Source organism: Ahaetulla prasina, chromosome 3, assembly GCF_028640845.1.
Source record: "Ahaetulla prasina isolate Xishuangbanna chromosome 3, ASM2864084v1, whole genome shotgun sequence".
NCBI lineage: Eukaryota > Metazoa > Chordata > Lepidosauria > Squamata > Colubridae > Ahaetulla > Ahaetulla prasina.
In genome coordinates, this window is record NC_080541.1 from 27377029 (window position 1) to 27402170 (window position 25142).

Consider the following 25142-nt stretch of genomic DNA (forward strand, 5'->3'; position numbering starts at 1 on the left):
GTCATGTGATGCTGCCATGACGATGTGAGTTTGATACCCCTGCTTTATCTCCAGCCATATTTTCCACACTAGTTCAATTTAGTTCTCTAAATTGGAATAAATGAGAAGTAGGGTTTAGACAGCTTGCAACAAGATAAGAATTATTGTGATGTGGATGCTACATGTTTGTTAAATATTCCTTCAATATTTGTTAATATTGAAGGAATGTGGTCTTATGGATTTGGCCTGGATTGGAATTTCTTTCCTGGAATTGCTGTCTTCCATAGTGAGATGGTTCCAATTTTGCCAATGTGATTCATGTTCTTCAGCCTCAACTGGAAGTTGTGCAGTAAATAGTTACAGTGTCTTCATTCAACTGCAGATAATTACATATGCCTATAGGACCTGTGAGAAAATGATGTGGCTTGAGAGACTAAAATAGGGCCATACAAGCAAGCCACTCCCATATTTACACACTGCTTGTCATAAAGTGCAGTGCTGCACCAATGTTCTTAATGACTGAGCAATAATCACAAAAATATCACATCTAAAGTTATCTCATGAAAGTGACTGGGCAACTCACTCTAGAAAATATAGATAGGAAATGAATAGTAAGGATGCATGCATACATATCTGCAGTTTACCTCTAAGTTTCCACAGTACAGGAGCTTCAATAAGTATGAGCATATTGATATTTACCGCTTTGGATATTTTTAGATTAATAGACAAGATGATTCAGAAGTGCATCACTCTATGAAACTACTCTCCCAACTAAAAATTCTGGGAATTGGTTTCTTAAAACATCCAGTGGACATCAAGTTGGCGAAGGTTGTTCTGAGATCAAATAGAACAAAAGCCAAATGGAGTAAGAGATGCAGCTTCTTCCAACTTCACATCACCTGAAATGAGAAATTAAAGGATAAGTCACTTTAGAGACCACCATATAGTAAAGTTGATATAGCAGCAGCTCAAAGTCGTCTTCTGATATTAGCTTTCACAGTCTTGAAACCATACTATTCATTGGATGCTCCTGCTTGCAAGTAGCTGTGAAATACTATCATCTACTGCTAGGCAGACATTGCTTTTAAAAAAAAAAACCTTTCAGGAAAATTATGGAAAAAGTGACTTTTATCTATCCAAATACAGGTAAAATCCCCAAAGTTGTAGGAATTAAGACTAATCTATCTCACATTTTCAGACAGATTTTCTCTGCAAAAAATGTTGGTCATTTGCCTTATTCCCAGTGATTTTGATAATTTCTTTGGAACTGAGGTGATGTTTTGAAGTCTCTTGGGTGAAAAGTGTTATATTGATGTTATTTTTAATTGCACCTCTTCTTTCATATTTAGAATAGAATAACAGAGTTGGAAGAGACCTTGGAGATCTTCTAGTCCAACCCCCTGCTTAGGCAGGGAACCCTACACCACTTCAGACAAATGGTTATCCAACATCTTCTTAAAAACTTCCAGTGCTTGAGCATTCACAACTTCTGGAGGCAAGTTGTTCCACTGATTAATTGTTCTGTCAGGAAATTTCTCCTTAGTTCTAAGTTGCTTCTCTCCTTGATGAGTTTCCATCCATTGCTTCTTGTCCTGCCCTCAGGTGCTTTGGAGAATAGCTTGACTCCCTCTTCTTTGTGGCAACCCCTGAGATATTGGAACACTGCTATCATGTCTCCCCTAGTCTTTCTGTTCATTAAACTAGACAGACCCAGTTCCTGCAACCGTTCTTCCTATGTTTTAGCCTCCAGTCCCCTAATCATCTTTGTTCCTCTTCTCTTCACTCTGTCTCAGAATCTCCACATCTTTTTTTACATCGTGGTGACCAAAACTGGATGCAGTATGCCAAGTGTGGCCTTACCAAGGCATTAATTGATCATATATTAAATATTTAAATATTAATATTTCTAGATGTTTACACTTTCCAACCAGAAAAAGCCCAATAAGGGGATAACCCTTTGTCATGTTTTTCCTTAAGTTTTACAGCGAACTGTGAGAAATCAGAGAGGTTCCTTGACCTTGCAGAGAAAATTCTACATTGACAGCTTTGGAGCAACACATTTCACTTTTGATAATTTCACCCCAATACATCTTTACTTTTATTAAATTAGGACTGGGAGCAGAAATGCAAACAAATAGTTTTGTATAGGAGTAGTAGAGACAACTTTTCACACTTTGATATACTTAGCAGTAAAGGACACACACTTTACAAGCCTTCTATGTCCAAAGTTGTCCAACCATGCTAATGATCTCTTTTATGGCTATTGATTGAAATGTCACTAATTCAAGCTGTTATTCTGGTTCTTACCTCGGAGGTCACACAGTTATCATCAAAGGATACTTTTGTGGATGACAGGTAAGCCTCTGTAACCGTGATGTCCTCTAGTTCAGTGTTAAAATGTTCAGTTTCCTTAATGATGCTGTAGTTGAGGGCTACACTGTAGTTGGTAGGTTTCTCCAGCTGTTTCTGTTGGCACTTACAGAGTTTTTTGAAGGCTGCTCGGAATTTTTGGGACATGAGGTTATAAATAACAGGGTTGATGGCACTATTAAGGTAAATGCAAATCCTACAGAACAGCAGGAACCAATGTTCTTGGAAAGGTTGAGACAGGAAGGAGTTAATGACCACCAAGGTCCTGTAGGGCATCCACAAGAAGGCAAAAAGGACTACAACCACGGCCAGCATCTTTGTAACCTGTGGGAAGTGAATGGACATATCTGATGAGCAAAAGTAGAGTGACATAAACCTTTTCAATGATTTAATGCAGAGACAGAGAACATTTACTGTAGTTTATTGTACACAATTCTGTCAATATGACCATCATTATCCAGGGTGGGACAGATGGGAGTAAAGTCCTATAAAATAACAGAAAAACAAAGTTAGAAGGGACCCTAGGGATATTCTAGTCCAACACCCTGCTCAAGCAGGAGACTTTATACCTGTAATGGCGAACCTATGGCATGCATGCCACAGGTGGCACGCAGAGCTCTCTCTGCAGGCAGGCTAGCTGTCACCCGGCTCAGCTCTACCACGCATGCGTGCGCACCTCCCACCAGCCAGCAGATTTTCTGGTCTCTGGCACGGGGGTGGGGCGCATGCATGCACGGGGGCACAGGGCGCACAGGGGGACATTGCACTATGGGTGTGGGCACATGCACGTGCGCCCCCCTGCTCCCCCTGCTTTTGTCACGTGACAGCAAAAAAGGTTAGCCATCACTGCTCTATACCATTTCAGGCAAATGGTTTTCCAATCTCTTCTTAAAAACCTCTAGTGATGGAGTCAGCCTATTGCCCCCAATAATTTGGGTCCTCATTTTAACCACCTCGGAGGGATGGAAGGCTGAGTCAACCTTGAGCCTGGTGAGATTTGAACTGCCAAATTGCAGGCAGCTGGCAGTCAGCAGAAGTAGCCTGCAGTATTGCACTCTAACCACTGTGCCACCTTTTTTTTTTTAATTTGAATTTATATCCCGCCCTTCTCCGAAGACTCAGGGCGGCTTACACTGTGTTAAGCAATAGTCTTCCTCCATTTGTATATTATATACAAAGTCAACTTTTATTGCCCCCAACAATCTGGGTCCTCATTTTACCTACCTTATAAAGGATGGAAGGCTGAGTCAACCTTGGGCCTGGTGGGACTTGAACTTGCAGTAATTGCAAGCAGCTGTGTTAATAACAGACAGACTTAGTCTGCTGAGCCACCAGAGGCCCCTTAAATATTGGAACATTGCTATCATGTTATTTAGGCACTCAGGAACCCATACAGATCTTTCAGTGTAAGTGTCAGGTGATCTCTGTTCTTAAGAGCCATGGTGGCATATTTTATTCAAGTGCAATTTCTGGATGCTTTTTAAGAAAGTGTTATGTAAAATATGTCAAAATTGTCACCTGCTAAAGAAGAAGTTGGTGCAGTACTAATGCTAATGTGATCCTTAACACAGCTACCATCAGCAAATCCAATGACACCTAGGGATTCTAAACCATGATACAGGGGCTTTGAGGGGAATGCAGCCCCATCTAGATCAGGGGTCTCTAACCTTGGCAACTTTAAGCCTGGAGGACTTCAATTCCCAGAATTCCCCAGCCAGCTTTGCTGGCTGGGGAATTCTGGGAGTTGAAGTCCTCCAGTCCTAAAGCTGCCAAGGTTGGAGACCCCTGATCTAGAGCATTGTCACCTCAGTCCCTGAGTTCCCTTGCTCTTTACCAACAACTCAACTGTTATCTGGATTTAATTTCAGTGTATTATCTCTCATCCAGTCCATAACAGAGAATAATTTTCAGAACTACTGGGTGCTTCTTTGGATGGTAGCGCTGGTGGGATTCAAATTGTTTTACTCCCAGTTCTGTGGACGTGGCTTGGTGGGGGTCATGTGACTGAGTGGGCATGGCCAAGTCGACGTCACTCACGGCAAAGCAGGGTGGGCGGGCAGGCTAGTGGCAAGCGGGCAATCGAGTGGGTGGAGTCGGGGCCAGCCAGAGATGGTATTTGCCGGTTCAGCAAACCAGTTAAAATTTCCGCTACCAGTTTGCCTGAACAGGTCCGAACTGGATGAATACCACCTCTGGTATGGTAGCATATCAATGTCTTCCCATTACAAAGTAATGAATACCATCAGTGGGGTTTTGTTTTGATTGGTGTTTAACACAATAGGGGACAAGATAGAATCTTGTGACATATCATGGATCAGCAGGAGCTGAGATGGTTGAGATGGACTTAAGAGATTCTTTAAGTTTTTATCTTTTCACAGTGAAGTCACACTTGAGATAAGTGTTAAACAATCCTCCCCTTTTCAAAAACATAGTTCTCCTCAACCACTTTTGAAATGTGGATTTTTAATGATCTTAATGAGTATCAATATTTAACCAGGAGAATAATAGTATTGCCTTCATTTCTAGAACAAGTAATGAATACCTTTTTCAAAAAGCACAGAGTCCTCCTGCTTTTGGTTCACAGGGGTACTTTATGAACCAAATCCTGGTCATCTGCAGTGACTCAGACTTAAAAAAAAGAAAGAAGAAAATGCCAATAGCTATAATTGCATATGGAATTTACTTTTGCACAGTTGAGACTCAGGTTTCACCAGTCAGGTGGCACCAACCAATTTTAAGCAATTTATCCATCTTCGTGTTGACAGTAGCTCCTCTGCTGAAGAAGTCAGAGAATAAGTGAAAATTGTTTAATCACATGGGGAGCTCAGTGATCCTTCATTCTATTGTATTTAATTAAGAGTGGTCCATTTCATCTGGAAATAAGGACTAACCATTAATATAAAAGCATTGTGAGGCGCTGTTAATGCTATGACAATGAAATAATGACAGAGAGGATGAAGGGGGAATCTATCTAGTCTATAGAAATAAATGCTCCAAGTATTTAACATAAATCAAGGATGCACAATTTTTTTTGTGGGGGGGAGGAGTGCAAGGGCCACCCAAGATGTAGGCAGATTGAAGACAGAAACAAAATTGATTTATACAATTCCAATTTCAGTTTGAATAATGCAATATCATGTCTGCAATATGATGACGTGTAGGGTAAAATTTCTCTTTCTGTTGCTGTAAAGAGGTGGTAGGAGATGATATGAATGCTGATGAGCTGGCTGGAGTACAAAGGATGTGAGGACCTGTTTAAATCCAGATGGCCTTGCCTTCATTGTTTGATATGAATGACTAAAGCAGCTGGATGAAGATGAAGCTGGACTAATGCCAGAAGTGAGAGATTCCACTTATGGCTGTATGACTGTAACTTTGTTGCTTGTATCCTTACAATTTATATTGATATTGATTGCTTATTTCTACCCTATGACTATCATTAAATTCTGAATTTAATTCTGAATTCTTAGAATTCTGAATGAACATATCTTTTCTTTTATGTATATTGAGAGCATATGCACCAAGACAAATTCCTTGTGTGTCCAATCACACTTGGCCAATAAAAAAATCCTGTTCTGTTCTGTTCTGTCCTGTCCTGTCCTCTCCTCTCCTCTCCTCTTCTATTCTCTTCTCTTCTATTCTAAAAGAGTCTCTTCCATAGTGAGATCGGCAGCCTATGAGTTTAACAAATAAATAAAGATACATGCTCAGCATTACAAGACAAGATAGAAAGACCTGCCCATGGATGAGAGATCAAATGAAAGTGTACGATATCATCAAGAGAGTAAAAAAATTGAAATGGGAAAGGGCTGGTCCCATAGCAAGAAGAACTGATGGCAGGTGGATCAAGGCAATCATAGAATGGATCCCACTTGATCAAAAGCTTCCACGAAAGAGACCTAAAACAAGATGGACTGATGACATCAGGCAAGTATGACAGGTCCAATTGGCAAAAAAAAAAAGAGAGAGAGAGAGAGAGATTGGGACCATATTGGTTGGAAACATGTGGAAAAGGCCTTCATCTTGCAGTGGATAGATAGATAATGGCTAAAATGAAATAATAGGGTAAAAGCCTGGTGAGAAAACCGAACTAGGGGAAAAATTGTGATTGCTGTGCATCCGGCAGGAAGAATCTGTTCTTTGTTTTGGTTTCAGAAGTAAACCAGCCTACAATGAAGAAGAAACTGGAATGGTGGAAGCATCCTATTAGACCAGGGGTCTCCAACCTTGGTAACTTTATGACTTGTGGACTTCAACTCCAAGAATACCTCAGCAAGCATGTCTCAATTATTCAATTTGGGACATATGGTATAATTGGTTAGATAACAGATGCAAAGATTAGAAAATTAATGATGAAAGACTATCAACGAACCAGAAATAAATACAAGTATAACGACAGATAGAAAAATACCTACTGTAAACAATATTATGGCCAGAATGTACAAAAGTGTAAATTGAAACATATAGAACGATAAATTTATAGAAACTATGTTAGAATCATGGAAACAATAGATATAAATATGATATTGTATGAATAAGAGTTAAATGGTCAAAACTAGGAGGTATAATATTATATATATTGTAAAAAACCTGCTGATACAACCAATATATCAAAGTTTTGAAGTTGAAACTGTGACACAAAATGAAGAAAAATATACAATAAAAATATTTAAAAGAAAAAAAGAAAAAAAAATTCCCTGAGGATGAGCTCCAGCACAAGTCTGAAAGTTTAGAAGAACAGACCTCTGGTCCTGGTGGCCAAGTCAGACTGGATCTTGCAACATTATCCTGGGACATGTATATTTGTCTTCGTTCACTAATATCCTTGTTTTAGGTCTTTCTACTAGGAAGTGCCTAAACCATTATTCACACTGATTTTAATACGTCTGGTTCCTTCCTTCTCTTCCTTTGCATGGCAGAGTATAAATTACTCTTAATAAAGGAAATTGAAAACAACATGAAGTGTTTTGAACCCATCTGTTTTAACTGACATTCTAAATGATGATACCATCTACGCAGGTCTGCAGCTTCATTAAAAGCTCTCTGTTATTCAATTATCAAAAGAGCTTTTTGTCAAGAAAACATTTTGTTAGGGTCCTTGTTGAGAAAACTCTTAATTGTTTAATTTAGGTCTGATGCTTGAAAAGAAGGGTCTTTTTATAATTATCTTTTTGTATTCTTGTTAAGGGACCTTTTTTATATTATAACCATTTTTAATCTTTCAAACTATTCCAATGAGCATATTACTAATTAGCTAAGTGCTATAATTGCTACTCTGAATTATGGTTTCTAAGAGAGAGAAAAAAGCTTAATCCCAGTGGTGAAATCCAATTTTTTTTACTACTGGTTCTGTGGGTGTGGCTTGGTGGGTGTGACTTGGTGGGCGTGGCAGGGGAAGGATATTGCAAAATCTCCATTCCCATCCCACTCAGGGGCCAGCCAGAGGTGGCATTTGCTGGTTTTCCGAACTACTCAACATTTCTGCTACAGGTTCTCCAGAACCTACAAGAACCTGCTGGATTTCACCCCTGCTTAGTCCTCTTTACTAATGAAACAATCTAGCAGAAGACAATGACTCTGCTGATTGAAGAACGTTCTTATTTAGATTGGCCACTTCTATGGACTTTACATTATAAACTATACACAGTTGGGATTTAAAAGAATTCTGGGTAAGTATCTCAATTTATCAGGAAGATCCTTGAAATTTTACAATGTATGGTTTGTTTTTAACTATTGTGGAAAGAATTCAGACCAATGGTGCTACTGGTAGGCAGCTTCTGGTCTGATGGTTCCCATACTCTGCTGGAATAAATCAATGTCCATCCCAACCAGATGTTTTATGGCTGGAAGTAGGCACAACTTTCCCCAAGGTTGTCTGCAGGATGTAGTGAAAACAGTCAAGATGCATTCACAATAGTATGATCATAGGGTTGGAAGGGACCTCAAAGGTCTTCTAGTCCAACTCCCTGCTCAAGATAGGAGCCTTATATCATCCCAGTCAAATGGTTGTTCAGTCTATTCTTGAAAACTTCCAGTGATGGTGCACCCACAACTCCAAGAATCAAACTATTCTATTGATTAATTGCTCTCAGTGTCAGAAAATTTCCCCTTACTTCTAAGTTATATCTCTCTTTGACAAGCTTTTACCCATTATTTCTTGTCCTGCCCTCTGGTGCCTCAGAGAATAAGTCAGTCCCTCCTTCCTTGTGACAGCCCCTCAAGGACTGGAAGACAGCTGTCATGTACAGCTGTCTATACTTATGCACTTGTTTTTCCCGCTCATGTGCAGGATCTTCTTTTTCTGATGACTGAACTGCCTCTTGCTGGATAGGGCCAGGGTGGGCTGCTATGGGTTCACCCAGGTTTGGGAGAACCTGTAGCTAACGGAATGGCCTCCAAATCCCACCCCTGGCTGTAACTGCCCACCCCACCCCGCCCATCTCAGGAATCTTCGTGCAGCCTGTTTCGTATGCAAGGTAAGTGCAGGGCCCGTGTGGAGGCTCGGGGAAAAGGGAAAACAAGCCACCCGGAAGTTCCGGAAGGCCGGAAATGGAGCTTGGGGGAGGCAGTTTTCGCCCTTCCAGAGGCTCAAGGAAAGCCTTTGGAGCCTGGGGAAGGCAAAAATGCCCCTCCCCGCACCTTGGTGTAGGAGGCTGACAAGGCCACACACTCCTGCCCACACCCACCCAGCAACCGGGCAGAGAACCCATTGCTGAAATTTTTGAAGCCTATCCCTGGATAGGGCCCAATGCTCAAGTCTGTCAAGATCTTTCTGGAGCTTGAGCCTATCTTCTAAAGTATTGGCTATCCACAGAATAATAATAATAATAATAATAATAATAATAATAATAATAATAATAATAATAATAATAATAATAATAATAATAGTAATAGTAATAATAGTAATAATAATAGAGTTGGAAGGGACCTTGGAGGTCTTCTAGTCCAATCCCCTGCCCGGGCAGGAAACCCTACACCATTTCAGACAAATGGTTATCCAACATTTTCTTAAAAACTTCCAGTATTGAAGCATTCACAACTTCTGCAGGCAAGTTGTTCCACTGATTAATTGTTCTAACAATCAGGAAATTTCTCCTTAGTTCTAGGTTGCTTTTCTCCTTGATTAGTTTCCACCCATTGCTTCTTGTCCTACCCTCAGGTGCTTTGGAGAATAGTTTGACTGCCTCTTCTTTGTGGCAACCTCTGAGCTTGGTGTCGTCTACAAATTTTGAATCCTAAACATGTGTACTTTAGCTCCCAGAATGCTTAACCAAGAACGGGCTATAATGGAGTTTACTGGGACTTCACATAGTCCACATAGGAGAAGGGTAGCCTGCTTGAGAATGCTGACTTTCAGCAATGTAAGGCATCTTTTTGAAGGACAAACTCAGCTGTTCCTCTGTTGAGCAAAACAGACCCAGCAGCAGGAGAGATCCAAAAACAGAAAGGCAAAATGTTTTTTTCAGAAAAACAACAATCTTTTAATGGGGGCAACCATGCCAGAAATGATCCTTTTCATTTGCATTCTGTATCTACTCTTTTCTCACAGAATAGATGTGGAATGAAAAGAATCTGTTGGATAGAAAAAGAGAAGACAGAACCAAATGGCTGGGATAGGAAATCACATGGGGGGGTGGGGGGACAGGGGACTAGGCTGCCTTACTGCAGATTTAAACAGGATCATTACATGCGGTAACAAATTAACCCTTGAATATTAATAATCACTTTTCAGGACAGCAATACAAAGCATGATATTTTCTTGGCCTGCAGTGTGTTAAAGGAGTTCTATCATTATTATTTTTTTTATTATTATTATTATTATTATTATTATTATTATTATTATTATTATTATTATTATTATTATTATTATTATTATTATTTCCAAAAAGAGGGCTTGAATGTTTTAGAGGAAATTGATTGCGGCCACTTCAGGTGAACATAAGGCTTCCTGTGTTCTCTCTACAGCTGACATGCAGAAAAACACACGTACCCAGGATATGTGATATGCAATTATATGGATACTGATACTGGGGGGGGAAAACAGGCATTTCAGGTGCTTCCGAGGGACTTAAATGCCCTTTAGTTTTAATACCACTTTTCCAGTGCTGAACCAATTGGTTGTAACACCCACGTCAAGGGGATGTATTTTGTCTTCATTTCAAATTTGAGTGACTATGGAGATTCTCAGTCATCCAGGATAGTCATGGTTGCTACAAAAGGTGCTTTTTTAAAAATTGTCTCCAAGGAGTATAAATCCTACCATTCCCCACCATCCAGTCAGAGCTGAAGAAGCTTCTTGGATGAGGAGTGAAAAACAAGAAAGGCCAGTTGCCTCTTGAAAAAAAAAAGCATCTTTTGGATTTCAGACTTAGTTGTGTTCTGCTCTTGGGTCAAAGGCAGAGCCTTTAGGTCTCCACCTTGTTTTTCCTTCTTCTCTTCTTTGCGTTTTGAATTCTGGAGTAGCAATTCCACACTGTAAATCTAATGAGAAATGCTGAATAGCCATTAGTCTATGTGATGGGACACACAAGGAATTTGTCTTGGTGCCTATGCTCTCAGTGTACATAAAAGAAAAGATACGTTCATCAAGAATCATAAGGTATAACACTTTATGGTAGTAATCATAATAAGCAATCAGGAAACAATATCAATATAAATTGTAAGGATACAAGCAACAAAGTTACAGTCATACAGCCCCAAGTGGAAGGAAATGGGTGATGGAAATGATGAGATTAATAGTAGTGCAGACTTAGTAAATAGTTTGACAGTGTTGAGGGAATTATTTGTTTAGCAGAGTGATGGCGTTCGGGAAAAACTGTTCTTGTGTCTAGTTCATTCAAACAGCCACATCTGGTAACTAGATGTAATAAAATTCTTGTTTCAAGGTAACTAGGGTTCTCTTTCTTCCTTGGACACTGTTTCATATCAATTAAAAAAGGTATAATAGTTTATATATCATTTCAAATTCAGAAGAAGAAGAGAATGAAAGAAAGTTTGACCACGTGTCCATAGTGTGTTCTTCTAGCCAGACAGTTTGGGTTTTTTTGTTGTTGTTGCTTTGTTTTGCTAAAAACCTGGAACAGAATTTTGGGAAAATAAATACAAACATTATTAATGTTTGTAGTAGAACCTACTGGCAATATCAATTGGAACAGATTGGACACATTTGGCTATCTGGAGTTATGCTGGAGGACTCCAGACTAATGTAATCTTAATTATATGATGCAAGGCATTTGGCACAGACTCCCCCCCCCAAAAAAAAAGGACAATACATCTTCAGGGGAAAAAAAACTAAGGTAAAAAGGAATAGTTCCGTAGGAATGCCATTACGAAAGGAATTAAGACTGCTTTCTCACAATGCAAAACTATATATTTTGAAAAGGATACCATTGACTTCAAAAGCTGTAATGAAATTACAGAAAGAAAGAGCTTTCTTTCCTGGCAGGAGACATGCTTGAACTCATCTAGGTTCAAGTTGGGTAATGAAGAGAGGCACCTGAAAGAAATTGCTCTTAGCTCTATGTGAAAAGAATGAAGTAATGAATTGGCAAACAACAGCAAAACACAGCTTGTCTCATGGATCCACCACTGGACCTCTCTCCGGAAGTGAGTTCAGAGGAGGGGGGTGAGTTTAAGTTGGCAGAGGAAAGCGCCGAGCCAAGTGTTGGTCAGGATCGGGGCTCAGAGAGTACTGGCCTGACAGAGCAGCCTCAGCTCAGTCAATTGGATGAGTGACAGGCTGAGCAAGGAGAGCCATAGCTGCAGCATGTTGGCCAGGAAGCTGCCACTCATTAGCAATGAGGAAGAGGTGGAGTCCACACCTCCTCCTGATCCAATGACATAGAGCAGAGAGCAGCAGGCACAATGCCTGCTAGACTATTACACAAGGAGGCAACCTTGACTCTCATGAAGGACTGCACCGATGTTGCCTACTTAATCCAACCCTGAGGACTTAAGCATTGCTGGAGCAATGTGCCCAGTTCTGTGCCTCACATGCCCATGCCATGTATCCTGATCCATTTGACACACAGACTGCTTTCCTGGACTTCACAGGTCCCATTGGATTTGGTTATCCAGTGACTCATGCCGTACTGAGTGCAATGGAGGTACTATCTGAGGACCTGTTTAGGGGGGTTGAATAATCACCTGTAGAACTCTTGCCATATGTGTGGGTGGGGAAGGGGAGGAAGCGGGGCAGCACAGCTTGGACTGAAAGCAAACATCCCTGGTGTCCGTCAAATATTGGGAAGTACAACTTCTGGGAATTCCCAGCTAGCAAACGTATCATGTTTTTCATCTGAGAAACATACCTGGAGCTATTTCAGGTATCCTTATAATAACTCTATAAGATCAAATCTTGCAATTTGTCTAAATTGGTGAAGGAGGGGCAGCTCATGTCTAATAAACTACACGTAATCCTTGCATCACTATTTTAGATATTCTATTTTCGAACCATTGGAGTCCTCCTCTATTTTACAGTTAACATTTGGTGGCCTCCTATCAGGTTTAGGGAGGAATAAGAATAGAATGTCATTGCAATGTTTCATAAAGTTGAACATCCTTACTTAACAAAGTTGTGCAAAAGGAGCTTTATCCATTCCTATAAAAACAGCTCCATCTTCTTGACACTATCTATCAGTGGTGGGTTGCCCCCGGTTCGGACCGGTTCTATAGAACCGGTAGTAAAACTGGCAGGAGGCCCCACCCACTGACCCAAACATCATCAAAACTCTTCTGCACATGTGCAGAAGAGAGTGTGTGCGCACTCACTCTGCTTGCCCGCACAGGCACAATACAAACCAGTAGTAAAGGTAAGTAGAACCCACCCCTGCTATCTATCCATGGCCACATCCTCACCTAACCCACTGCAACCCTTAGCACCGAACAAAAAGAATTGCAGCCTTCAGCCTGTTGCAAATTGCCCAGTAACTGCATAGACATCATATTAAAATCATAACGTTGGAAGGTATAGGTAGTCCTTGGCTTATGACCACAACTGAGCATCTCTCTGTTGCTAAGAAACATTTGCTAAGTGAATTTTATGAGGCCCATTTTATGACCTTTCTTGACACATTTGTTAGGTGAATCACTGCACTTGTTAATTAGTAACACAATTGTTAAATGATTGTCAACTGGGTTCCTCATTGACTTTGCTTGTCAGAAGTTTACAAAAGATAATCACATAACCCAGGACACTGCAACTGTAAATAAATATGAATCAGTTACCAAACATTTGAATTTTGATCACATAACCGCAGGGATGCTGTGATGGTCATAACTGTGAAAAATGGTCATCAATCACTTTTTTCAGAGCCATTGTAACTTTGAACAGACATTAAACAAACTGTTGTAAATCAAGGACTAACTATACTTCAAAGAATCATCTTGTTCTGCCCCTTCTAATATAGGAAATCTTCCACAGCATTGCTGCTGGGAACTATTTTGTCTTTAAAACCTTGAGAAATATAGAAACTTTGTCCAGGTTCTCAGCTCTCTTTCCTTTGCCATATAATCCCGAGTGTCTGCTAAGACTATCAGCATCAGAAATGTGCCTTCTTTAGCTTCAAGGGCAAAAAGATATTCTGTGGAATGCAGAGGTGTTCCTGGGGCATTTTTATGGAGCTGTTTAAAGCTGTTAGGACTTCTCTCAGCTCAGCTGTCATACTTTCCTGAAAAAAGACACATTGGGTTTAATGAGTTGCAGATAGTTGTTATAATTGTACCCCTGTGTGCTCCAGACCTTCTTTTGGATGCTTCAGAACATCAAACAACTCTTGTTAGATCATATGAAGGAGAATCAGAAAGAAGAACCAAACTCTCACATTAGTAGAGTTTTGAAGCGATATTGGGCTCTTTGAGTGTCACTCCTCAGCAGTTAACAATCAGTTGTAGAGTGCCACAAGGCACGGAGGCTTCATATAGACATCTCTGAAAGAATTGTATTTTCCATTCTTCAGTTCGCGAATTCCATAAATTAATCATGCATCTACCTAAGAAATATCTTATGTAGCTGTTCAGAAGCACCCAGCCTGGCAGGGAGGAGGGATCAAGTGCAGAGCTAGTCTTGAGTGACTATGTAACCACAAAAGGGCTAGGACTGACCTTCCCAAGTTCCTTGGAGCCTTATCTAATTGTTCCCAGGAATAGATTGCCAGACTTTATTATAGGTAGAACATAATAAATTAGTTACTTTGAACTCTGGATGTGTGTGTCTGACAGTGGTGGGTTTCAAATTTTTTACTACCAGTTCTGTGGGTGTGGCTTAGTGGGTGTGGCATGGCTTGGTGGGTGTGGCTTGGTGGGCATGTCATTTCCTCATTTCCTCCCCAATCCAGGGGAAGGTTTCTGCAAAATCCCCAAAATCTTGATCAGCTGGGACTTGGGAGGCAGAGAATAGATGGGGGTGGGGCCAGTCAGAATTTTTACTACTGGTTCTCTGAACTACTAAAAATTTCTGCTACCGGTTCTCCAGAACAGGTCAGAACCTGCTGAAACCCACCTCTGGTGTCTGATTGTTTGCACTGTGAGTAACTTAAATATGGAGCTAGTGAATCCTATTCGATCTGAGCCCTGTTTCTGAAAATAGAGGAAAAACATGCTTGGATAAGTACATTCAGTTCTATTATTGGCTACTGTATACCTTGTTTTGTCATTTTGGTTTCTCTGATGTGTATGTGTGTGTCTATGTCTATGTACATTTATCCAGGATTTATTGGGATAATGGTTTCCAAGATATATTGGGGAAATTATTATTATTATTATTATTATTAATTTGATTTTTATACCGCCCTTCTCCCGAAGGACTCAGGGCGGTGTACAGGCAAGATAAAACAATACAATATACAGATTAAAATACCATTTAAAAACTTATTTAAATTAGCCTGAAATTAAAATTTCCGTAAACTAAAAACCCTGTTTAAAAATTAATAAAATTTCACATTTAAAAAATCCAATTTAAGCCAGCCCCGCGCGGATAAAAAGATGTGTCTTCAGTTCGCGACGGAATGTCCGAAGGTCAGGTATTTGACGTAAACCCGGGGGAAGCTCGTTCCAGAGTGTGGGAGCCCCCACAGAGAAGGCCCTTCCTGGGGCCGCCAGCCGGCATTGTTTGGCGGACGGCACCCTGAGAAGTCCCTCTCTATGGGAGGCGTGCGGGTCGGTGGGAGGCGTATGGTAGCAGCAGGCGGTCCCGTAAGTACCCAGGTCCTAAGCCATGGGCGCTTTAAAGGTCATAACCAACACCTTAAAGTGCACTCGGAAGGCCACAGGCAGCCAGTGCAGTCTGCGCAGGAGCGGTGTTACATGGGAGCTACATGTAGCTCCCTCTATTACCCGCGCAGCTGCATTCTGAACTAACTGAAGCCTCCGCGTGCACTTCAAGGGAGCCCCATGTGAGAGCATTACAGTAATCCAAGCAGAGGTAACAAGCGCATGGTGACTGTGCATAAGGCATCCCGATCAAGGAAGGCGCAACTGCGAACCAGGCGAACCTGGTGGAAGGCCCTCCTGGAGACGGCCGTCAAGTGATCTTCAAACGACAGCCGATCATCCAGGAGGACACCTAAGTTGCGCACCCTATCCTTTGGGGCCAATAACTCGCCTCCGACAGCCAGCCGCGGCTGCAGCTGACTGAATCGGGATGCCGGCATCCACAGCCACTCCGTCTTGGAGGGATTAAGCTTGAGCCTGTTTCTCCCCATCCAGACCCGTACGGCTTCCAAACACTGGGACAGCACTTCAACAACTTCATTGGGGTGGCCCGGGGTGGAAAAGTACAGCTGGGTGTCATCAGCGTACTGCTGGTATCTCACCCCGAAACCACTGATGATCTCACCCAACGGCTTCATGTAGATGTTGAACAGCAGGGGCGAGAGAATTGACCCCTGAGGGACCCCACAAGTGAGGCACCTCACGGTCGACCTCTGCCCCCCTGTCAACACCGTCTGCGACCGGTCGGAGAGATAGGAGGAGAACCACCGATATACGGTGCCTCCCACTCCCAATCCCCCCAACCGGTGCAGCAAGATACCATGGTCGATGGTATCAAACGCCGCTGAGAGGTCTAATAGGACCAGGGCAGAGGAATAACCCCTGTCCCTAGCCCTCCAGAGATCATCCACCAATGCGACCAAAGCTGTCTCCGTGCTGTATCCGGGTCGGAAGCCGGACTGGAACGGGTCTAGATAGACATCTTCATCCAGGTATTGGGGTAGCTGTCGCGCCACGGCACTCTCTACAACCTTCGCGACAAAGCGAAGGTTGGAGACTGGACGATAATTACCCAAAATAGCTGGGTCCAGGGAGGGCTTCTTAAGGAGGGGTCTCACCACCGCCTCTTTCAAGGCGGCAGGGAAAACCCCTTCCAACAAAGAAGCGTTGATAATCCTCTGGAGCCAGCCTCGTGTCACCGCCTGAGTGGCCAGTGGCGTACATTGTACATGCATGTTTCCCTTAATAAAAATGTAGTGGTATATTTCGTTTGCCACTGTGATTCCACGAAACCTATCTATTTCGAAATGGAACTACCCTTTGATAGAAACTCTCTTCTACCAGTTTTTGTCTATCTCAGTGTTGATGTGGAAGGCAGAATTTGCAAAGGACTCATCTAATATCAGGCTAAGACAAAAGACCTTAATGTTTTCCCAAGTGTGCTCTGTAGATTTCGTGTAGCATGATAAACCATGAGACACCAAATACACCAAAGAAGGTCAGAAATAATAGCCACCAGAGGTGAGTTTCAGCAGGTTCTGACCAGTTCTGGAGAACCTGTAGTAGAAATTTTGAATAGTTCGGAGAACCGGTAGTAAAAATTTTGACTGGCCCCGTCTCTATCTGTTTTCTGCCTCCCAAGTCCCAGCTGATTGAGAGGAATTGGGGATTTTGCAGTATGCTTCCCCTGGAGCAGGGTGGGAATGGAGATTTTACAGTATCCTTTCCCTGCCATGCCCACCAAGCCATGCCACGTCTACCAAGCCATGCCACAGCCACCAAGTCACGTCCACAGAACCGGTAGTAAAAATTTTTGAAACCCACCACTGATAGCCACCTATATGCTCAGAATGAACCACATATTCAACTAGGCAAACACAGAAATAATTGACCATGAAAGGGCGGAAGAGTGTCCTGTTGCATCTATCTCCACCCACTATTCAACACTGGTGACAAAGGTGCGATCTGGAGGACAATAGAACACTAATGGCTGAACAAAGACTCCACATGGTAATCATCGGCCATTGAACTCAAAACCAACTGGCCAACACAAGATGTCTTCGATTATTCCACTTGCTCCTTTCAACCCCGTGGGAAAAGACCAGGATTCCACATGTTCCTGGAAGCAAATGACCTCCTGATCCTGTCTGAGCAGAAAAAGTGGGCTCTCTTGCTCACACACTGTGGAGCCATCATTTTTAAAATGGCCAAAGCCCTTTCATCACCGGCGGAGCTGAAAACCATGACCTGGCTGGCACTAGAGAGACTCCTAGGGGAACATTACGCTCCACAGGCATCATCACTCGTACCAGCGAGACCAGCGAGAAGGTGAGTCCATCAGAGAATTTGTCACTACCCTACGAGAGATCACAACCGCATGTGAGTTCTCCAATACGGACAAAGCCATGAAGGACTGTCTAGTGCTGGAGCTTCATGACCTAACACTACAAAACTGCCTGCTGGCAAAGCCCAGAATCACTTCTCATGAAGCCATGGAAGAAGTGACAGTGATGAAGGCTTCCCAAAAATCTGCAGGAGCAATGCGGAAAATGAATAAGCTGCCGCAGGTGAGGGAAGCTGCCACTGTCCGCTAAGAGGATGCAGAGACAGAATCTGAGGACTGAGATGAGGAAGAAGTCCACCAACTCCATTCGGACTGGAAAGGGAAATATTCAGAGAGGGAAAGAAAAGGGTTCTGATGTGCCAGATGCGAGGGTAACAACCCCAGGATGGAATGCAGGTTATGAGATGCCATCTGCCAGCGATGTGAGAGAAAAGGGCACATCGTAAGAGTCTGCAGGGCATCCCAACCCATTTCCTGCAAATCCAGACAATCCAACCCCCCATAGCATCCCAAGAGTTTTCAGATGAGTGGCCAAAAGAACCCATTTGGGAGAAGCCACCACAGAGGCAACAACAAATCCGAGAGAGGGAAAACGTACCAAGCAATAGTCATGGAGTGCAGGAAAAGCAAAGAAGATGGCAGCAACCATTTACATCAAAGGGAGACCATGTAAGATGGAGGTCAACTCAGGATCCTACCTTTCCTTGGTTTCCTGGCCGATGATCAAAAAGTTAGTACCGGATATCACAACCCGCAAACTCAAGCCATAGAGACTACCAAGGAAACTGAATTCCAGTGCTGGGAATTGGTTATTTCAATGTAACTTATAAACAATTCAAGGGACAGCTACCACTAACTATTGTAGACCGGGACCGACCTAGCCTGTTGGGTTTGGAATGGGTTGAACTCCTAGGTCTAGCCATGACGGGAATCAACCGAATCAAAGAAGACAACTGGGAAGACAACGTCCTGGTTGCCCCTGTCCAAATAAAGCCCAGGAGGGTTCCTTTTGCTCTACGGCCCAAAATAGATGAGCAACTGGATATACTCATCGCTCAAAGTGTTTTGGAGCCAACTGATCATGTCAAGTGGGAAACACCCATAGTCACCCCCATGAAGCCAAATGGGTCAGTGCGTTTGTGTGGAGACTATAAATGCACATTAAATAAAACCTTACAACAGAGCACATAACCTGTGCCTGTTGTACAACATCTATTACATTCCCTGGGCCGAGGAAAATGTTTCACAAAATTTGATCTGGACCAAGCATATCAACAGCTACCTACAGCTGACGGAACAGCAGAGGCCCAAACTATAGTCACGCATAGAGGAGCAGTCAAATGCCAACGATTGCAGTTTGGGGTGAGCATGGCCCAGGGACTGTTCCAGAGTTTCATAGAATGCCTCTTACAGGGTAGCAAAGGGGTAGTCCCATATTTTGACAATGTCCTTATATCAGCCATTAACAAGGATCAATTACAACAAAGACTGAGGACAGTATTAAGCCGTTTCCAGGAAGTGGGGTTAAAAGTAAAGAAGGATAAATGCCAACTGGCAGAGTTCCTAGGATATTTGATTGATAGTTCTGGAATACAGCCCCTCTGTTGGCAAGTTGAAAGTGATCTGAGCAGCCCCGACCCCTCTAATAAGATGGCTCTCCAAGCATTTCTGGGATTATTAAATTATTATAATATTTTCCTGCCACAGAAAGCAATGATTGCCGAACCTCTGCACCAGCTACTTAATAAAAAAGCAGAATGGACATGGGGATAAAAAGAAGCCAGCGCCTTTAACCAAATAAAAAGACTTTTAACATCAGACAGTGTACTTGTACAGTATAATGAAAATCTACCATTAAGATTGATGTGCGATGCTTTATCTTTCAACATAGGGGCCATACTAAGTCATTGCATGCTGAACAGAAGAGAAGCCCCCATTGCTATTTATTCCAAGACTCTATCAAAACCGGAAAGAAACTAACCAACTAGACAAGGAAGCGCTAGCTGCAGTTGCTGTAATCAAAAGATTCCACAAATACGTTTATAGCAGGAGGTTTGAACTTATAACAGGCCACAAGCCACTTCTGGGGATCATCATGGGAAACCAACCAACCCCGCATGTTTTATCACCAAGTATGATGAGATGGACAGAATTCCTTGCTGCATACAACTACCAGTTACACTACAGACCCGGCAATACAATTGATCAAGCTGATTCACTCAGCATATGCCCACTGCCAGAACCAATGGAAGACCCAGCTCCAGTGACAACCACTCTTCTGATAGAGACTCTCGCGAGCATGCTGATCATGGCAGCAGAGATCATGAGAGCTACCGCAAAAGACAGGACTTTGGCCCGTATTTTGAACTGGGTATGGAAGAGATGGCCAAAAGACACAGTAGCCAAAGAATTCAGGCCGTTTAAAACACACCAAATTGAACTATCAGGACTAAAGGGTTGTTTGTTGTGGGGGGATAGAGTAATCATACTGAAAATATTACAAAAGGACATCCTAGAGACACTACAAAAAGAGCATCCAGGGATAGTTAAAATGAAAGCACTAGCCAGAACTGCGTTTGATGGCCAAGGATGCGTAAGGAGATAGAAACATGGCCTGCCAAGAGTCACAGCCAACACCACACACTGCACCTACACATGACTAGGAAAGCCCTAAGGCACCGTGGTCATGTATACACATAGATTTCGCTGGGCCCTGCCAAGGAAACACATTTCTAATTACAGTGGATACTTACTCTAAATGGCTGGAGATTAACCTCATGACATCGACAATGACAGAACTGGTAATATGAGTATTGCGGAGACTGTTCACAACACATGGGCTGTCCAACATAGTAGTCTCAGTTAACAGACCCCAATTTACCATGAACCAATTCGAAATATTCCTGGCACGGAATAAGACATGCATTGTCCACATCTGGACAAATGGGCAGGTGGAACGGATGGTGAGAACAACAAAGGAGACACTAGCCAGAATGGGCCCCAGGGATATACAAGCAAAAATAGATAAACTGTTACGTATACAACAATACTTAATGGTTGCCATTGGGTCTGAATTCAGAGCGAGAAAAATAAATGTGCGTCAGTGGCTAAAGCCGCCGACAGCTCCCTGTAAAAAGAGCTGCCGCGGCTCAGCTACTCATTGCTGTACTGGAGCTGAAATAAACATTCTAAGCCTGTTGCAAGTGTCCTGTTGCATCTATCTCCATCCACTATTCAATAGCTTTCTTTTGACCTTCACCACTTGAATGCATAGATGAAGTGCCTATATACAGTCATTCAAGATGACTACATATTCCTAGTGGACAAGGTCAATGATCTACAGTTGACGCTGAAGAAATTCCCATATGCTTCTCTTCCATCTGACTATCAGCCTAAACAAGACTGAAGACCAAGCCCACAGAACTGAAAACTACTGCTGATGACACCCAACTCACAAATGTAAATAGCTTCAAATATTTGGGAAGCATCATCTCAAGCGATGAGACTTTGGCAAAGAAATCATCAAGGCTAGCCAGGTACTGGGGCAGTTGCATATTAGAGTGCTCCATCAACCTCCATCTTGACAAAGCTGAAAGTCTACAGAGCTGTGGCTGTCCCTTACCTCATCTATAGATTTGAGTCCTGGACTCTGTAAGTGAAAAGATATCCAACAATTGGAGAAATTTCACATTTCTCCAGTTACATGTACACTCTCTGCTCCATCCTTGGCATTTGTTGACAAAACCTAGGTATCTCCAACCTAGAAGTCTTGGATCACAGAGTCCACCAGCATTGAATCCTAGATGAAGAGCCCAGATGAAATGAGTTGGATCAGAATGAATGAGTACTGTAAGCCTCACCAGTTGCACTGTAGTGTATGGGAATCTAGGAAGAGACCTTGTGGTCAACCACATAACAACTACACAGATGCTGTGAAATAAACTGATGCCACTGTGACATTCAGCCAATGGAACTAGATGCTGCAACTGCTGACAAACCTACTGGCAAGCCCTGTGCTATGAAGTCTCTATTGCAGGGGTGAAATTCAGCCGGTTCTGACAAGTTCTGGAGCACCGGTAAAGGAAATTTTGAGTAGTTTGGAGAACCGGCAAATACCACCTCTGGCTGGCCCCAGAGTAGGGAGGGAATGGAGATTTTGCAGTATCCTTCCGCTGGAGTGGGGTGAGAATGGAAATTTTGCAGTAGCTTTCCCCTGTCACGCCCAACAAGCCATGCCCAACAAGCCACACCCACAGAATCGGTAGTAAAAAAACCTGGATTTCACCACTTCTCCATTGGCTTTGAAGATAAGCACTGCCAAAAATGATAGACAACCATCAATGTAACCATAGAATAATATACTTAGTTACTACAACAGTGGATGTTCAGTGCCCTCATTGTGCTAGACTTGGCACTTCCAGTTTAGGATTGCAAAGCCACCTCTGTGTCCATAGATGAAAGGCATAAGAACATATCTTCTTTGAACTCAAAGGATTACCCTAGGTATTGAATTGAGCTCAAGTCCTGAGACTGCACCCAGGAAGCTTTACTGCATTTTTGCTTGCTATAGAAATAATTGACATTGTAGCAATTCTTTTTCACCTTTTCAGAAATCTAAAAAGCTCTAGGCATTGTAATACCTCAAGCCTATAGCACCAGTCTCATCATTTTGCATTTCCCTGCTGTTTAAATAGTTATGATATGATAATCCTACCAGTTATAACTACATGCTGAGATATCGCTATGCTTATTACAGAGTATACTGTAGTTTTATACTCAAAGTACTAAAAAAGAATGCATGTTACATTTGGAACTCATTAAAAAAGCATTAGCATGTTACATTAGAAACTCATTCTTCAAACAAACAGGGCTAAAATTACTCCAGAAATCTTTTTTAAAAAAACAAGGCATAAATACTGCAATTCCCCTTCATTCCATTGTTCATCCTCAGCTTCTGTCATTCAGATAAAATGGTCTGGTTCACACATTGCATAAAGCACTCTATTTTTTTAAAAAAAAACAACCTCTAGTTTATAAAATAAACAATGATTGTCTGGGTTCAGACAATCCATAAACCATAAAACACAGTTTACAAATGACAATTCATACAATCTGTTAAGCTAAAATCCAGAAATCACATCAGAACGGTGGTAAACGCATTTGTAACCTGCAAGCTAGATTACTGCAGTGGACTCTTTATAGGACTGTCTTTGGATCTAGCCCATATATTTCCTGCAAAAATTCAACAGCCAGGTTCATCTATGGAAAGAGTCAAAGGAACTATTACATCTATGCAAATGGCATTATGTTGGTTGTCCATCTGTTTCCAGACAATATACAAAACTTATTATTCTTAAAGCCTTAAATATCTTGGGTATGGATCACGGAAGAAAAATTATTCCCTCTTAGCTAAGATCATTCAGGGAAAGTCAACTGCAAATGCTTCAGGCTCTAAATTGGGATCAACCATTGTTACCAGCTTCTGATCTCTAGAATCAGAAATTGTGGTGAATTTGGTTTGAAATTGTGGTTGAAATTATAGTGCAGATATTGAGTGGTATGGTAAGAACCCTTTACTCACCATACTTTGGGGCAGTCTTAAAGTGTTGATCATTTAATTTTTTAATATCAATTCTGGCTTCATATTTTTAGAACATAAATATTTGATTATCCTTGACATATTTATTGTAATAGAAATAACCAAATAAATTAAGGAAGTTTTATATGATGTACAAATGCAGACATCGCATCTGTGAACATAGAAGCTTCATTTTGTCTGGATTTTCCATCCAGAAGACTCTTGCTACAGATGGAACCTCCCAAACCATTTGGAGCAGGGGTCTCCAACCTTGGCAACTTTAAGACTTGTGGACTTCAACTCCCAGAATTCCTCAGCCAACCATGCTTCGCTGACTGACGAATTCGGGGAGCTGAAGTCCACAAGTCTTAAAGTTGCCAAGGTTGGAGACCTCTGATTTGGAGCATAGTTTTCTTACCTGTCTTCTTGAAGCCACAGCATTGTTGATGCTCTTATTGGTTGCTTTGGTTTTGGTTGAGAGAACCAAATCATCCTTCCATGTTGCAGAATTTTCTTTAGTGTCGGATGAAATGGGGTTCAGAAACAGAATCCTAGCAATCAACCCATAGAGGACAGTTGCTAAGATCATTGGCATGACATAGAATATCCCAAAGTCCATCATATAGATTGGAGAGTAGTAACTCCGAGACACTTTATATCCACAAGACACTACCGTGGCTTCTTTGTAGACTTCCCTGTTAAGATCCAGTAAGAAAAACCAGAGCATGCAATAGATAGAGGTGAATGCCCAGACAAAAATGATGATTTTTTTGGCTCTGGAGAAAGTGCATAGAAACTGAGCTTTGATGGGATGGCAAATAGCAATGTACCTCTCAATAGTGAAGGCAGTAATAGAGCAAGAAGAAGCATTGATACCCAGATATTGGAGGTAAGTAATGCAGAGGCATCCAATGTAGCCATAAACCCAGAAGCCATAAATGCTTTCAGTAATGTTGGGTAGTCCAGCAGCCACAAGGACCATGAGGTCAGCTACTGCAAGGCTGACCAGGTAACAATTAGTAGGGGTTCTCATGTGCTTTGTCCTAAGTACCACCAATACCACCATGATGTTGCCCACAATGCCTAACCCACAAATAAGGAGAACCAAAAAGATAGTGACCACTTGGTATTCAGTAGTGACCACCTCCAGATTTGGCAGAAGTTCTGTCTCATTCTGTCCATTGCCTGTGTTGTTCTCCATTGTCGCCTGGCTGCTTCTGTCCATTCTGGTCAACACATTTTCTCATTGCCTTCCTAGGGGTGAAAAAAATTAATCATAGAGAGTCTAATGTAAGGTGGAAATTCCTGTCTGTAGGCTTTATGTCTCACATATATTAAACCCTTGGCTTCCAACAGTGCATTGACCCATTTTACAAAAACGCATGCACAGATTTGACCACCCCACAAGAAGGTCATTCTCTCCATCTCATTAATCAGCTAGGTTTGGGGTTCTTTTTTTTTTTTTTTGGTAAACAATTATACTGGAACACAACTCCTATAATGATTTTTTTCTTCTTCTCCTAGGTTGTGAAAGAGAAGAAAGGCAACCTATCAGAGTTGGTTCTTCTTACCCTTCACAGACATTCCCTGGCAGAGATGAGTGACAAAGGTCTTGGACGTAGGTCTTCCACACTCCTGCCCCACTGCCAGTTTTGGAAGAAG

General features: G+C 42.0%; 1 protein-coding gene across 1 annotated transcript; it reads right to left on the bottom strand.

The window, feature by feature from the left end:
• Nucleotides 1-869: 869 nt before the first annotated feature.
• On the bottom strand, nucleotides 870-24681 carry TRHR (thyrotropin releasing hormone receptor). The gene is made up of 3 exons (XM_058175015.1): nucleotides 23899-24681; nucleotides 2287-2673; nucleotides 870-878 (listed from the first exon to the last, which is right to left on the bottom strand). Exons 1-3 carry the CDS (start codon nucleotides 24679-24681, stop codon nucleotides 870-872), a joined length of 1179 nt encoding a protein of 392 aa, XP_058030998.1.
• Nucleotides 24682-25142: the final 461 nt, after the last annotated feature.

Excerpts from the sequence above, each read along its gene's own strand:
- TRHR (XM_058175015.1), bottom strand. The coding sequence starts at position 24,681 with ATGGAGAACAACACAGGCAATGGACAGAATGAGACAGAACTTCTGCCA. Across the intron at positions 2,674-23,898 it reads CTGTGGCTTCAAGAAGACAG|GTTACAAAGATGCTGGCCGT; the intron begins GTAAGAAAACTA and ends CACTTCCCACAG.